Source organism: Xiphias gladius, chromosome 15 (genome assembly GCF_016859285.1).
Source record: "Xiphias gladius isolate SHS-SW01 ecotype Sanya breed wild chromosome 15, ASM1685928v1, whole genome shotgun sequence".
Lineage (NCBI taxonomy): Eukaryota > Metazoa > Chordata > Actinopteri > Istiophoriformes > Xiphiidae > Xiphias > Xiphias gladius.
In genome coordinates this window covers 20,279,266-20,294,822 of record NC_053414.1, presented here as the reverse complement: position 1 = coordinate 20,294,822, position 15,557 = coordinate 20,279,266, and the positions used below count along the sequence as shown (strand labels likewise).

General features: G+C 41.8%; 1 protein-coding gene across 1 annotated transcript; it reads right to left on the bottom strand.

Annotated features, from left to right (window-relative positions):
- Window positions 1–257: 257 nt before the first annotated feature.
- On the bottom strand, window positions 258–15,358 carry LOC120799656 (bMERB domain-containing protein 1-like). Its single transcript, XM_040144906.1, has 6 exons — window positions 15,138–15,358; window positions 8,439–8,559; window positions 6,187–6,260; window positions 5,660–5,774; window positions 3,688–3,758; window positions 258–3,214 (listed from the first exon to the last, which is right to left on the bottom strand). The coding sequence occupies exons 1-6, from the start codon at window positions 15,214–15,216 to the stop codon at window positions 3,102–3,104; spliced, it is 573 nt and encodes a 190-aa protein (XP_040000840.1). The 5' UTR covers window positions 15,217–15,358; the 3' UTR covers window positions 258–3,101.
- Window positions 15,359–15,557: the final 199 nt, after the last annotated feature.

The window sequence follows — 15,557 nt, the reverse complement described above, 5'->3', positions numbered from 1 at the left end:
CATACTGCACACGTGCGCTCACACATCTTCTCTCTCATTTATTTGTCACACACATGTACAAGCACATTTGTACTCTCCCCCCCTTATACACAGGAAGCTGTGCAGAAGTTGTGCAGGATTATGGTGTTTGAATGACAGTCCTGCCCTTTTCACACCGTTGTGGAAACTCACAGTGTTTTCGCCAAGGATGACTCACACTGAAGATTAGACCCCCCCCCCCCAACTCTGTGCCCTCCCACTTGCTTTCTCTTTTTCTCCTCATCTCCCCTGCTTCTGGCCACTTCAGCCTCTTCTTCTTCTAACGTTTTCCCTCCCTGACTCCCTCTCCTGTGACACTGTGTCTCTCCTAAGAGGCCCCGTGGTCTCTTCCACGTCTCTAAGCCTTTTCCACAGAAAATTCTTGAATCCTTGCTTGACTCACACAGAGCACAGTCATGGGGTAGTATAACATACCCTCCAGCTGGTTTGAACAGCTGGTTTTACGTCTAAATGTGAAGAACAGACACACGTCACACACTCAACGTCTCAACACAAAAAATTCGCACTGATTAGAAGAAGATCTTCTTTAGGGCAAAGAGCTATTATTTATTCAGTGTGCAGCTCAATCATAGGAGCAGACAAGAAAGCATAATAATTCATTTGTGTATGAACTGATTCTTTTGCCTGAGATGTTGGACTTCGTATATTTGTAAGCTTGCAGCCTGGTCAACTAACCATTACTGTCTTTTTCAAATCATTACAAATACATCGGTTTTGTTTTGGCAAAATGGTTTCCACTGTCATACAAATTTCCTCATCAAAGACTTCTCGCACATTACTTACACACGCCCATTTAACAGGAAACAGTCTTCTCCTGGTACTGTATCTTTTTGCTTTTCTACTATGGCTATTAAATACAGTATTTCAACATTACTGGCACACATCTAATTCTCCTGTGAACCTCCGTGACAGCACCAGACATGGTTGCTGGGTGATATGTGACCCAGAGCCTTCTGCGACAGTGTTGAGACTGAATATAAAAAGATCCAGGAATTGAACAAAAGAGACATCTGTATCCATGTAGCCATCCCAAGGACTAGTTGGGAATAAACCATAAAAAAGAACGCTGTGTCAAACGGGCATGGGAAACAAACTGAAAGATTCATCAAGGAATGTCTCATCTAACATCATTGATGATTAAAAAGAGAAAAAAAGGCTTTCAATTAGCATCTAGCACAAAAAGAGACATGTATCTCTACTTTGAAGCCAAGCAAAGCAGCCTTTCATTTACTCAATCTCCGAGCTGTTTTTAGTTTACCTAAATCCTAGGTGGGCTTCATTATCCATCTAGTGAATCCAAAATATTAAAATCACCTAAATGACGGCAGCGGTATTATTCTGTTTCCTTTTTGCCTCTCATTAGATAACCATGATAGCGCTCAAGTATTTCTTTTCGTCACACATATCAAGTCTCATCTTTTTCTGATCCAACCAACCTTCCTCTTTGTTTCATTGTAAAGATGTGGGGTATACATGGTTGCCATGGCGACTATTCTTCTTGGCAACACGGAGATTTGCTCCGTAGTTTGATTGGCCACTACATCCCTGTGCCCCACGTCTTGAACGTATGAGCCACTGGCTTATGGACACCCTGTACAGTCTTATATAGAGTCTTATAGACACCCCTGAAGATACACACAGTAATCAGGCCATAAAGAAAGATTTAATTTTGGGGTGGCAGCAAATATAGAATGTTTATGCATTGTGGAAGTGGGCACTAGAGTTTTGCCCCGGGCCAGTGGATTTATATGTAACACAAAGTACTCACTCAAAACACCGTCCAGTTTGGCTTAGTGATGAGCATGATGCCTTTCGTCATCACTGGAGTGGTATATACTGTATATTAGGTGTAGTTGTCTGCAGTGTCAGTTGGGTGCCAATCCATATCATTTGTGGAAATATGCGTGTGGATGATATGATACAAAACTGAGAGTAATGGACTAAGAATGACGAATTCATGTGGAAGTAGTCTACATCTAAAGATACCTTGGTTTGCTCATGTGCATTTAGTACCATATGGATACCTATGTATGTTTTAATACGGTATGTGTCCCCACGAAACACTGCAATCACTATTTTTCCCTCTGCTGTCAATTTGTTACTCTCCTCAGTACTATGTGCTGAATACTCATCAGAAATATCTTTTAAAATACTGAAGCAGGAAGGGTAAGTCTTGTCAAAAAGTAGTGGTGAGGATTAGGGAAAGAAGAAACCCTCTCAAAAATTGTAGCATGCAATGTTTTGCAGACATTAATAAATAATAGTTAACTAATCTTAAAGGAAAATGCAGCGGGCTGAGACATCTGCTCTTTCTTCACAAACCACCACTTTTCAAAAGGTCATACCCTTTTGGATGGAGTCAAATCACAGGCAACTTCATCATAACAGAGCTCCAGATTAATGTCAGTTTCATTAGTGTTATCTCCGTAATGCTAATTATAAAGTTCCAGCAGTGTGTCTAACCCGGCCTGCTGACTCCTGCAAAACGGCTTCTTCTTTTATCGAGGGTTGACAGTTATCATAGCTCAGTTAAGATTTTAAATATAAAATTCGGAGGCATATCGTGGTAGTTGAATCCAATTAGTATTTACATTATATGTGCCTGACTTGTACTCCTTTCAAACCCCGTCCTGTCTGTCTGAAAAAGGACAAATAAATACAGCATATTGGCTTGCTCCTTTTGGAAACGCTTAATCCGCAGAAGTTGCCTGAGCAGTGATGATTAACAAGAGTAAGAATGAAAACGAGGAAGAGAGATGTGGAGAGCAGAGACAGAGAAGGAGAATAAAGTCAGATATGAAATCCAATGAAAGAGAGAATGAGATAAACAGATCCACCTCAAGACAAACTTGGGTCTTGGGATTAAATACACACCACATCAACTTTGGAACATCCTATGCTCTCCCTCTGGGAAATTCTCGTCTGTACTACTTTGCCCATGTTTCAAAGTCTTTCTCAGACTGAAAAGCTGAAACTGGAAATATTGACTCTTGTGGAACGGCCATTTTGTTTTGTGGCTCCTTTATCAGCCCGGCAGTGGGGCTCTCCGTTTTGGCTCCGGTCTACATGATGGAGCATGTGAAGCCACAGCACTCCTTCAGCAGGGTGAGGCCTGTCTTGGTGAAGGGAGGAGAGGTCTGTTGAGCCCTGGAGGGCACCTGTCTGGTTGTTACACCTGGAGCACAGAGAAACCACACTGAGATGAAATATTCTCCAAAAAAATGGTGTGGTGTGGTCTCTCTCTCTGTCACTCTCTCACACGCACACACACACACAAACACGCACGCACACACACACACACACACACACACACACACACACACACACACACACACACACACACAAACACTTAGGACTGCAGTTTTCTCTGCCAATGTGTCAAACAGCTTAGATGATTAATGACTTCACTTAGAGGGGCCCAAAAATCTTTTTTTCTGAAGCACAGCTTCTGTACTCATATTTCTATTGTATGGTGAATCAGTCAGTGGATGTACAAGTTTCTTCTTTCAAAGCCCTTGAACACCTTGAACAAGAAAAGCACTGGGAACATATTTGAAAATATTTACCACTGCATACTTTCCTCAGTTTCTAAAACTTGCTTGTCAGTACTATGATGTATCACAAAGAAGTCTCTTTATGCAAAGGTACCTGAATTCTTCATATTTCTGGGGAATTTGGACTTCAGAAAGTCTGCCATTTCTTTATCTTCTTCTTTCTCTCTGTAGAAATTAAAAATTCTGATATAAAATGCATGAAAATACATAAATACATAAGCAATTGGACTACAGTTCAAAGTCTTCCTTCATAAAAAAGAGAAGCTGGCAAAAATATACTCGGATGGGAGTGTGTCATGATACAAATGTCAAAGTCAAAAATGATCTCTAGTTCACACTCTCTGGGCTTTCCCTCTGTTCCACAAGTACGGCTGAACATTTCGAAACCTTCCAAAAGGTGTCCGGGGTACCTTTAATTCCCACTGCCTCTCTGATGGCTAGAAGGTTGATCTTACTTAGTAGAGAGATGAAACCCGTTCCCAGACACCTACTAGATGAGAGACCCAATGCAGTTCTGGCAGTTATAAAAGATTAGATTTACTCTGAGAGGTTCTATTGATAAATGTAATAAATCCGGCAGCCACTTTTTGTCTATGCAGAACCTTAGACACATACTGGTGTACAGTTTTTACTGTGTAGTGCTTGATACAGGCCATACTTGTGGACACACAAGGATATAAAGTTTGTCACTTATATACTGTAAATTGATATTTAATACACTGTGTTCTTTTACAGAAAAAGCATGCTTATTGCAACATAGTGTCTGAGCGCCATCACATCCTCGTCTCCCACCGATCCATTAGCACATTGCTTCCTGCTTCTCACCTTCCCAGCAGCCCTTCAGCACTCTCACAGCATGCTGTCAGCTGACAACACAAAGTGTTGTTCACACACACTAACAATGTTTGATACTGCCTGAGATCTGGAATGGCGAGAAGATTAAACGTAAAAGCATGCCTCAGAACCCACGTCTGGTTGTCCACTGACAGGTCATATTGGATTACAAGTGAGTGACAAGAGTGTTAAGTTAAAGAACCGGGGTCAACAAGTAAGCACAGGTCCCTTCATTTCCTGTAGAGATGACCAAACAGTGTAACTCAGCTGAAAAATGGACGCACACTAAGTTGATTACAGTGGTTTTCGAGTCCTTCTCGAGTGCAGGATAAAACATTGGAAAACTGAGTGGGTCCTCCATAATACAGGCTCAACCTACATTAAGCACATGTTAAGTTGATAAGCAATAAAAAGCATTTTACATATGTTTGACAGCTCTGCATTAACAAAATATAATGTGCAAGACAATCTGCTCTGACTATTTCTCATAATGTTTTCCTATGGTTTGCATTAAATGTGGTGAAGAAGTGTCAGAAGGGATCTGTTGTGGCGGGAAGGTTTGGACAGGATTCAGATACCCCCACTTCATCTCCATCATGAGACGAAAACACAGGTAGCCAGCAGCAATTCAGAGGCTTGATGCACCTCGAAAATGCCAAATTAATTGCTAACCAATGGCAGGTCCTCTTGGAGGGCTCACTGACCAACGCTGACACATCTTTAATTGAAATGGCTCTCTGCTGTGCGCTCTGCGTCTCGCTCTCTCTCAGCACTTTGCCTTAGGAAACGTTCCAGTGGTCTAATGGAGCGCAGTGGGGCGGCTTTGTGGAAATACGCATACAGATGATATGGAACTGAGATACAACTTTACCAGCATAAGTGACTAGGAGCGATGTCTCAGGTTGATCCTGATCAGTCATTATAAGAATGTTAATGAAGGATGATCTGATTTGATGTAAAAAAAACAAACAAAACAAAACAAAACAAAACAACCTGTGCCCCTTGCGCGAAAAATAAATGTCAAACTTCAGTTTTTACTTGGGCAAAGAATTCTCTGAGACTACATGGGTACTCTATGCACACTGCATCGTATCCAGTGGCTTCGTGTGAGCGGTAGGTTTGAATTTTCCCTTTTTTGTTTTCATTATTAATTATTCATTTACAACCTATAGTGACAGACGACCTAAGGACTCCGACCAAGATTTAATAAAACCATAGAAGCAGAGGCACACCTGAGTCGTTCAAACTCCACATCGTCTACCAGGAAATCTCTTGTCTCAACCAGCTTGTGGATCTGTTGCAGTAGTTCTTCTTCCCTCTGTCGGTCCTCGTTGGACTTGTCATTATCTGCAGTGCAAAGGAAGACGACATCTGAGTATCTAGATTACCTGATTAACTACAAATATAATGGGGCATTAAACAAACAATGTGGAAATAAACGAACGAGTAATTACATATGGAAATCTATCCATTAATATATGTGTTGGAGATTTTTGGAAATACAGTTATGTGCTTTCTTGCTGAGAGCTAGATGAGAAGGTCAACATCAGGCTCATGTCTGTATGTGAAGTATGGAGCTAAAGCCAGGGAGCGATTCGTTTAGCTTAGCATGAAGACCGGATCTTTACCTTAAATTGCCCACAAGAAAGTGAATAATCTTAAGTCCCAAAATTCCAAATATTTCCTTTATTTTAGTTTTTATCTGCTTTGGTCCTGCATCAACCATCAATATCCAGAGAGGAAAGGTGTTAACTCCTACCTGGTATGGACACTAGTTTATGCAGCTCCTTCTTCAGACGAGTGATCTCCTTGCACAGCTGAATGTCATCCATCCTGCACCGGCATGATTGTACAAAACAAACACACACCAACCCTTACTGTATGTAAGTAGTGCACATGCTGGATATCACTCACTTTCTACTTTAAAGGATAGTGAGGAGGGAAATCTTGACTCTACTGAAAGGGAAAATGAAAATCAAACAGAGAATCACTTGACATTGATCTTGTATTTCAAACAGGAGATGACAAAAATCTTTTCTGAGCAGAAATTCTGAGAACCAGATAGCTTTCTGTGTGCATCATGTGCTTCCTCTTTCAATGGCCCCTGAAGTCTGAGGATCATTACTGACGCTGAGGTGGTTTGGAAGACCCTCAGTGCCCTACTCGCCTAAAGGAGTGAGAGGCCCTCACGTGGCCCAGCTTAACGGCAACTGAACCTGTTTTTTTGCAGACACGTACGGCACACACAGGGTCAGACTCACTTACACACATTAAACACATTCATCAATGTCAGCAGAGTGAGAGCCTTGCCACCGTGCCTCGTCTACCTGTCTTGTAAGATGCTCTCCGTAGACGTGTAGGTGGAGAGGTGGCAATGAGGTCTGGAATACAAATGACATGTTTTACTTAACTTACTAGAAGTAAAAAGACCTTGGGATTTGTATGTTTGTGGGCCGCAGAGAAAATCGTGACTCTCCATCTCCGTCTTTTTCCTTTCCTACACCTCCACCTCCTCCTCCTCCAGTCTTTCATTCTCCCACTTTTTTCTGCTTGACGCTTGCTACTCCACACATGCCACTCCTTGCATTCCCCGCGCTGTCTGAGCAGTGTTACTGCCTATCTTTCAGAGGAGTAGATGAATAAATATCCATGCATTAGCCTGCTTAGCAGAAGCAACGGTAGAGCCATTGAAATTTTAATAGGGGCTAGCCTGGGGTGATGAAAAGAAATGAGGGGAGAGAATAGAGGACAATGCTGCTGGAGGATGCGTTTCAGATACCGAGGTGCACTCTAGTATTAAAAAATAACTTAAAGGATTTGAACTGCTCTTGGTAAGGAAAGGCTGGAGGATACCGTTCTCCTGTGAGATGGCAGCTTCTGTTTTATTGGTTTTTCTGGCTTGACAAAGTGTCCGTGCACTTCTTTGACTGATTTTTTAAGTGAATCATTCAAGTATTCAGGTTTCTCAAAGTAGCAACATTAACATGCGGTCCCACATGCCTGATGCAAACAGTCCTTAGACCAATCACGAAGAAGATGCAGTTGCATTTATGGCATCGACAAATTTTGAAAATTTAATTTATTATGATGTCACTCTGTCAGTATTATTTTGAGGGATGGATGCCGGGCTGTTGGTTGAAAACTTTGGTTCAAATTGAAATATCTTGCCAATTTTTAGATGGACTGCCATGACATTTTGGTACACACAGTATATTCTTGGTCTCCAGATGATGAATCCTAATAATTTTTATGATCCAGTGACCTTTATTTAAGCACCACCAGTAGGCCAAACAGACAGACAGACATATAAACAACTGCCAAAGTACTTAAAACCACCTCCGTGGAAGTTCCCGCTACAGCAGGTGTGTCCAGGACCACATTTTGCCATGATGACACACACACAGACTCACAGGGTGAAAACAATACCAGCCCCGCTGTTGCAGTTGCTAACCAGGTCCGTGATGGATGCAAACTCGAGTCCCCGCACGGAAGTCAGACACATACACAGTCATCCACCACCCTGACCGCAACACCCATACTATCCACCGTGCCACAGAAAGGGAACAGTACTTCCAGCATTGGAATGGAATCTTGGCAGTGAAAGTAAATCATGAGGTGCAGGAGGAATACTGAGCTGCCTAAAATGGACATTGTACATTAGGCTACATAAAGACTATTTCAGGTAACAGCAAGGGCTTTTCTCTGAGTTCAAACTTTACTTTTTCTTGCCCCACAAGCAGTAGATAGGTAACCCAGTTGTGTCTCCAATTTTCATCTATTCATGAATCATATTTTTTTGACGTGGAATGAGCAGGCTGTATCACATCAGCAATATACGTAATCTCTAAACTTAATCAAGATCAGACCAGCATTGAACATAATAGTGTATTTACTTTTCTTCCATAAAGGGATCTGGGTTGCTATTAATGAATGTGTTTTGGTTTTTTTTCTCATTTCAACTAATATACTAATGACACCAAGTGAAAGCGGTGTCGGTGTTAAGTCACTCACATGTATCTGAGCTCTGACTCCCTCCTGACCAGGACATCTCTGATCCTCTCAATCTTAAAGAGCTCCCCCTCAATGTCGTCCACAGTGATGGTGGAGTCTGCCATGGACACCACGTCGTCCTCTGAGGGAGACAGAGACAGAAAGAGGACGGCATTGGTCTTGCTGAATGTGATAAAATAAAAGAAAGGTGTTGAACAAATATACAACATACCTGATACAAAAACACTGAAGTGTATGTGGATTCTTTTCATTATTAAAAGGAGTTTACACTTCTTTACTTTGGACTGGCAAATACCATAGATAGACAGACAGACACATTCACTATCAGGAGCTTTTAAAAATGATCTACTCTGGCACTGCAGAACAATTGCTGCATATGAGTCTGCATTTTAAACTGTATAAACAGCTGCAGCAGATGTGGTTTGAAATTGCTGCTTGCTGAGGAGCAGAGCAGAGCGTCACAGCCAAATTACCATGTGTCAGGTTTTGGCACGACCCATATGGCTGCTCTCTCACTCTTTCTCTCTCTCTCTCACACACACACACACACACACACACACATGCACGCACGCGCACGCACACGCACACGCACACACACACACACACACACACTAATTGCGTAAGCCCAGGTTGGTGGGTTAGCCCAGGAAATAAGCCTCCCCCCAGTATGGCTGTCAGACACACACTACAGTCCTGTCTACCTTACCATGTCCTTTTACTGAGAGACAGTTCACTGTTCGGTCATTCAGTGTCAATCTTCCGGCAAAATGTAAACTCCTGGTGTAATCACCATGGAGATTTTGCAGGTTTGGATCTACAAGTCTAATTAATTAGTCAATTGACAGAAAACGTTGGCAACAACTTTAATCATAGATGTAATTGCTAAATGGTAAATTGAATCTCTATGGGTTTCGGTCTGTTGTTTGGAGAAAAGCCATCCAAAGACATCACTTTGGGTACTGGATAAGGTCTGGGAAAGAGACAGTTTAATTTGAGCTCAGGAGTCACCTTAACTATAAACCTTGCTTGGACATTAGAGAATATATGTCTATTAAAGTGAATATGTCTCAGTTACCTAAATAGGTTATTTTATATTCAGCATTGCAATGTATAGTACGACCATGGTACGACATTAAATTAACATTTAACAAAATTGAATGTTTCACATGAGCAAAAAGAGTGACAAGTGAATCTGAACTGCAGAGGGAAATCAAGGTACATGACAGTTAAAGGCTTCAGTAATAATAATTGTTACTTCTGGTGATGTGTATTTTTATAATTTGCACATCATGCACCTGACAGGTGCATCAGTGTGTGATATGTTTCTTTTGCAAGGATTAGAATAAATGTAAGGCAGCTATCACCTGACTCGAGTGTAATCAAAAGGTATTAAATAATTTTGCTGTAAGTACCTGCCATCAGATAATTTCAGTATATGGTACTACATGTTCATAGAAAAAACAGAATAGGCTGAAATTATTTCTACAGAATAATGAGATGGTAGTAGGTAATCCCTGCAGGAATATTCTCTTTCACACACAGCAGCTCTGCTCTCAAGCAATTAAATATTCATATCCTGCACAGAGGGTGCCTTGATGGCTTGGTGAACAGTAGCATTAAACATGATGCTGTGTTTACATCTGTCTCGTTACGCATGTCACTCTACACACAACTCCCTGTGCTTCTCCTTGTAACTGTGTCCTTTCAAATAAAACATTTTTCATCATGAAAATTCAATCCTCAATCTGCAATAAAGCAAAAAATAGAAAACTGTACAATGTTTGCTGGACATTCCCGGCAAACGTACCCCAGTGACTATTTACAACAATGTGTAGGCTTGCTCCAAACAGCTCTGTAATGCTTTTTAATTAATCTGTCCCAAGGTCCCTGGACACATTTGTGTGATACGAAAGGACGTCAAGGCATTTCACGCACTGGAGCTACTCTAATCTGTGAGAAGCAGAAACAGAAAGCAGCTAAATCAAACTTTTAAAAAAATGCATGTTTTTTTTACCCATGTACATCAAAATACACACACTAGATTTAATTTACCCTGAGATCCAAGTATTGTTGACCTTCTCGAAGGTGCAATAGATGGTCAAAGTCCTGTCGTGACTTTATAATTGAAGGAAATCACCGCAGCACTGTCGAAGGCCCGGATAACTGACACTTCCCTGCTGAGAGCGGCCCCACATGGGGGCCAACACAGACATAACCGGGGAAGTACTACCACCAGTGACAGAGTCCCTGACTCCTCCTGGGGCCCTTAAACCCTTGTTATATACATACACCACTACTTAGTAGAGTTCTAGTATGTAATATCTCTAGTGGAGTCAAAGTTAGCCTCGGGGAAGTGAAGACATGTCTTCTATAGCAGCATGAACAAAGGCAAAATAGAGGAGAAGTCTATAATAATAATTCAGACTTGGCTTGTATGACTTCAGGGTAGTAGTAAAAGCACTGTGGGAAGCTTTAACCATGCTTCGTGATAATTGCCTGTTTACATAGACTTACAGTATATCTCTGCCAGCATCAGAGCTTTGTTTGGGAGCTTGCAACTGCGGTCTGCTTTGTGTGACAGACAAAAAAGGATGAAGTACAAACACATCTTCGCACAGGCACTTCGCAACTATGAGAAATCTGGCTGACGTAAGTGTGGCTTCAAGACAACCTTGACGGCTTAGAGGAGAAAGAACTGAGTGAACTGTTGCAGCGAGTATTCAACTGTTAATAGGAATAAAAGTATAAAAAACATACACGCAACTGTCTACTCACACCTTATGATACTGTTACCAAGTGTTAGTTGAGCAGTACAATTAAAATACAATCCACAGTAAAGTTGCAAATAAGCCTTGTTTTTGAGACCGTGAAGTTAAAATATTATTTCTTGCTTAAAAACAAAGAGAATGACATTTATATGTTTGCATTTTAAAAAATGTTAAAAGTATTTTTGAATAAAGGAATAGCTTTACATTTGGGGATATATGCTTATTCACTTTATTGCTGAGAGTTACATTAAAAGACAAAAAACACTCTCATGTCTGTACCCTAACTATGCAGCTACAGCCAGGAGGCAATTAGCTTGGCTTACCATAAGCACTGAAAGCAGGGGGAAAACAGCTAGCCTGGCTCTGTCCAGAGTGCAAAACTGGAACCTCCAAAGTTCACTAGCTAACACATTGTATCTCATTTGTTTAATCAGTATGCAAACAGAAATGTTAAAATATCAAGTTTCTTGGCGAACAACAAGGCCAGAGTCTTGTCGTCCTCCGGGTTCTTAGGCAACCACCGGAAACACTGCACAGATGCACATAACTCCCTGAAGGAAAATCTAATTTTCACATTTTTGTGTGTGTTCAGATCAAGCAAACAAGATATGTGTGAATTAGTGAGCTTCAGAGGTGTTACCTGATGTATCTTTTAACTTTGGACTGAGCCAGACTCGCTGCTCCCACCTGCTTTCGGCCTTTAGGTTAAAGTAGGATAACTGCCTTCCTCCCTGCTCCGGCTTCATACTTGAGAGTGGTATCAATCTTCTCATCTAATTCATGTCATGAAAGTGATAAGCGTTACTTCCCAGCGTGTCAGTCATTTACTCAACATGCTGTAGTTGAGGGTCGTTGAATGCCTACTGGCAAAACCAATTACGCCTTCGGTGTGAAAAATAAACAACCACACCACAGATAAAGCAACCACATAAAACAGTGATCTTTTGTCTCCATCATAGAAAAGTGAATGGAGGAGTTAATTTTTAGCATGCAAATAAATAACCATACAACTAACCAGATCTAACTAACCTGACCCCTAAACTTAGCAGACCTTTTTCACAGCAGACACTTTGACTCGTCAAACACTGGTGTAACCAGTAACCGTTAACCGCGGCGTGGCATTGCAATAATTGTTTATAAGGTCCACCTGTGCTTTTCTGCTGTCGTAAGACCAGGAAATCTCTGCTGTGAAAACGGTCAGTTGGATTCCTACAAAGCCGGAGGGGAGTGTCCGATCCATGCTATAATCGCAGAGGCTTTATTTAACTGACACAATTCATGTCCAAAACCAAATCTGTGAATCAGAACTCCTGCTGATTTAAAAAAATAATAATCATGAGACCACGGTAAGCTATTGCAGAAGTGTGTGCACGTTTCAGAATTATATGTACAGATAGTTGTCTTCGGGGGGAGACTGCATTGCTTGTGTGTGTGTGTGTGTGTGTGTGGGTTGGCTTGTATTGTTATCTTTACAAGGGCCAAATCAGTTTTGTATAGTAGCCAGTCCGAGCTACTTCAAAGGAGTGTTGTAATGGTTAAGAATGGTTTTAAGGTCAAGGTTAGAAATAAGTTTAGGTTAGGGTTAGGGTAAATGCCAAGGAATGTATTATGTCAAAAAGGGTCATGACCACCATAATAGGGTGCACGTGTGTGTGTGTGTGTGTGTGTGTGTGTGTGTGTGTGTGTGTGTGTGTGTGTGTGCCTGAGAGGGAGAAAGTGAGAGAAATCCAGAAAGAGCCACTCACTCACTCTTTGTCCTCTCATCTTGAATTGCCAACTGTATTTACACTGCATACTCATTACATTACAGATGTCAAAAGGCTGGGTGATCATTCATTAGCAATAACGCCTAGATTATACCGCAGATGAAATGTGCTTAAAACAGGATCTGCTGCTGACACATCGTCGCATCTAAGCCACGACCAGCAGCCGCATGCACATTATTGTTCATTCATCACTCGTATCCCTGCCAAAAGCTCAGACAAGCCTCATGGACTATTACTGGGGATTCCCGTGTAGCTGACTTAAATCAAAAGTCCACGTCACCAACAATCAGGGGCTCCATTTTTTTCCTCTCCCGTTTTGTTTTAAGGTAAAAGGAGGAACAAAACGTTCTCAGTTTAATATCATATTGAGTATACAGTACAGTATGTATGCAAAACAGAGCCCGGATGGGTCTATAACACCGGATTTTGAAATGGTTGTTAGTCCATCTGTGTCACTACAAGACTAACGGCCAAGAGCTTATTTGAAATTGACCATGTGGATGTTAGAGCTAAGGGTGGGTGGTGATGGTGGTACCGGACTGGCTCTTGATAATTGGCCCGACCTGGAAAATTTTGTCCCCGTCTACATAATGCTTAACACCAGGCCTGGGCTGGGAACTGGGATCAGATCTGTTATTGTAAAGAAAATGTGCATTGTGATCTCATAGGTGTTGTTTTGTGTATTTTTATGTGGTTAGAGACAACATGCTCTGCTGCAGAGGCTCTCCAGGACAGGTTATTCTGCCACTGAGCAGTTATGACTCATCACTAGACCTCTCTGAAATGTTCCCTCCTTTACACTTTCTCCCCAATCTCACCTTCTCACGGTTAGCATTTTTCATCTCCTTTGCCTCTTTTTACCCAAGCCCCTGAAGATGTGCATTACGTCATGAGCTCAACTTACAGTCTTTGCTGCGACTCCAACCTTCTGTTTTTACACTGGCACAATGTGCTTTATGCCTAACGAGGTAGAACAGTGCACTGACTGACATATCAGCCAGATTAGAGACCAAGAGGCAGAGGTAAAGGAGAGACAAGGAGGAGGGAGGACAAGGACAAGGGGTGGAAAAGAGGAAGGAGTGAGATGAATAAAGGAAGAGTGAAATCATCCTGTGTAGAGAAAACACAGGTAGATGGCTTAACAGAGACCGTACAGCTTTGCAAACTTCCCACCTTACTGTTCACATCAATGCAATTCACAGATGGTGCGGCAGCACCACCTTTTCAAAACAACATGATGCTGTTGATGAGCATTATTATTTACACAGTCATCATGTAGGAAAGCAATGAGCATCAGCAAGGTAGAGGAATAGAGCTGAAACTAAAATTAACTGGCAACTATGCCGATAGCAAATTCATTGTTATTTTTTCAGCAAAAATGTTAACAATTTTTCCAGTTAAAGCTTCTCCAATGTGAGAGTGCTGCTTCTCTCTGGCTTATATCCTTGGAAATTGAATTTCTTTGGGTTTGAACCATTGATTGATGGACAAAAAAAGACATCTGAAGACATCACATTGGGCTTTAGGAGACTGTGACAGACATTATACTGCATTTTCTGACATTTTATAGTCCATCGAGAAAAATTATGCTTTTGTCGATACGGAAAACATTTGTTAGTTGCAGGCTTTTGAGGAACGTTATTACTGTAAGGAGCAAACAAACAGTCCACCGAATGCTCATGCTGAGATGTAGCCAGTGTCCTGTCAAGACCCATATGTGGGTCATTATTCATCATTTCAGGTGCCGGTAATGGACGCTCCCATTACTCCTACACAAGTAACACACACACACAGAGTAGAAGAAAAGACACCTGTGGATTCTTGACATTTTCAGAGCCACTGCCTTAATGTAACCAGAAGAATACATTGATTGGTTCTATTAACTATAAAAAAAGTCTAAAAAGAACCATAGTAATCCTGTTAAACATTTATGTGGAACATGATAGAACCCGTAACCATGAAGCAGAATATTGTGGTGATGCCATAGATTATATTATAAAATATACAGTTCAGAACAATATTTCGGTCACTATAAATTCCCTATTCACTATCCCATACACACTGTAACTCCCTGTACCGATGTTAATGTAGTAAGAACACTAATCGCAGCACAGAAAGGTCACCTTAAACTCAGTCAATACTTCAGTGTTTGTTGGTCAGGTAACCTGGTTCGTTGGCGTCTCCGCTCCATTCAGTGCGCTCCAGTGAACCGTACTGATGAGAAGATCCTCGCTTCTTCTCCATCGCTCCGGCAGCAGAAGCAGCTCCTCTCTTCTTTTCTCTCCTCCAGTTGCACAGGCTGGCTGGGAAACGGCAAGGAACACTACAGGGGGGGCGGTGGTCTTGCAGTCTCAGTTTGTTGCTGCATTTCACTGAGTCACTGCCAGTCAGTCACCAACCTGAAGAGGGAGAGAGAGCGAGATGTTCCAGCGGTCCCCACCAGCTGTGGCAGGTGTTGGTGTGTGAGCAGCGCACAAGAGGCACCCTGTGGTAACCCATGCCCCAACTGCTTAGATAGTAACTAACTACCGCCACCTGGTGGCCAGTGGCTGCAGTTACAGCATGGGAAAGCTCATTCTGTGGGG

Bases quoted from the DNA above. Each gene is read 5' to 3' on its own strand.
- LOC120799656 (XM_040144906.1), bottom strand. From the start codon at position 15,216: ATGGAGAAGAAGCGAGGATCTTCTCATCAGTACGGTTCACTGGAGCGC. The intron at 5,775-6,186 runs GTAGGAGTTAAC...TTTGCACTGCAG, and splicing joins TAAACTAGTGTCCATACCAG to ATAATGACAAGTCCAACGAG. The intron at 3,759-5,659 runs GTGTGCCTCTGC...TAATTTCTACAG, and splicing joins GTGGAGTTTGAACGACTCAG to AGAGAAAGAAGAAGATAAAG.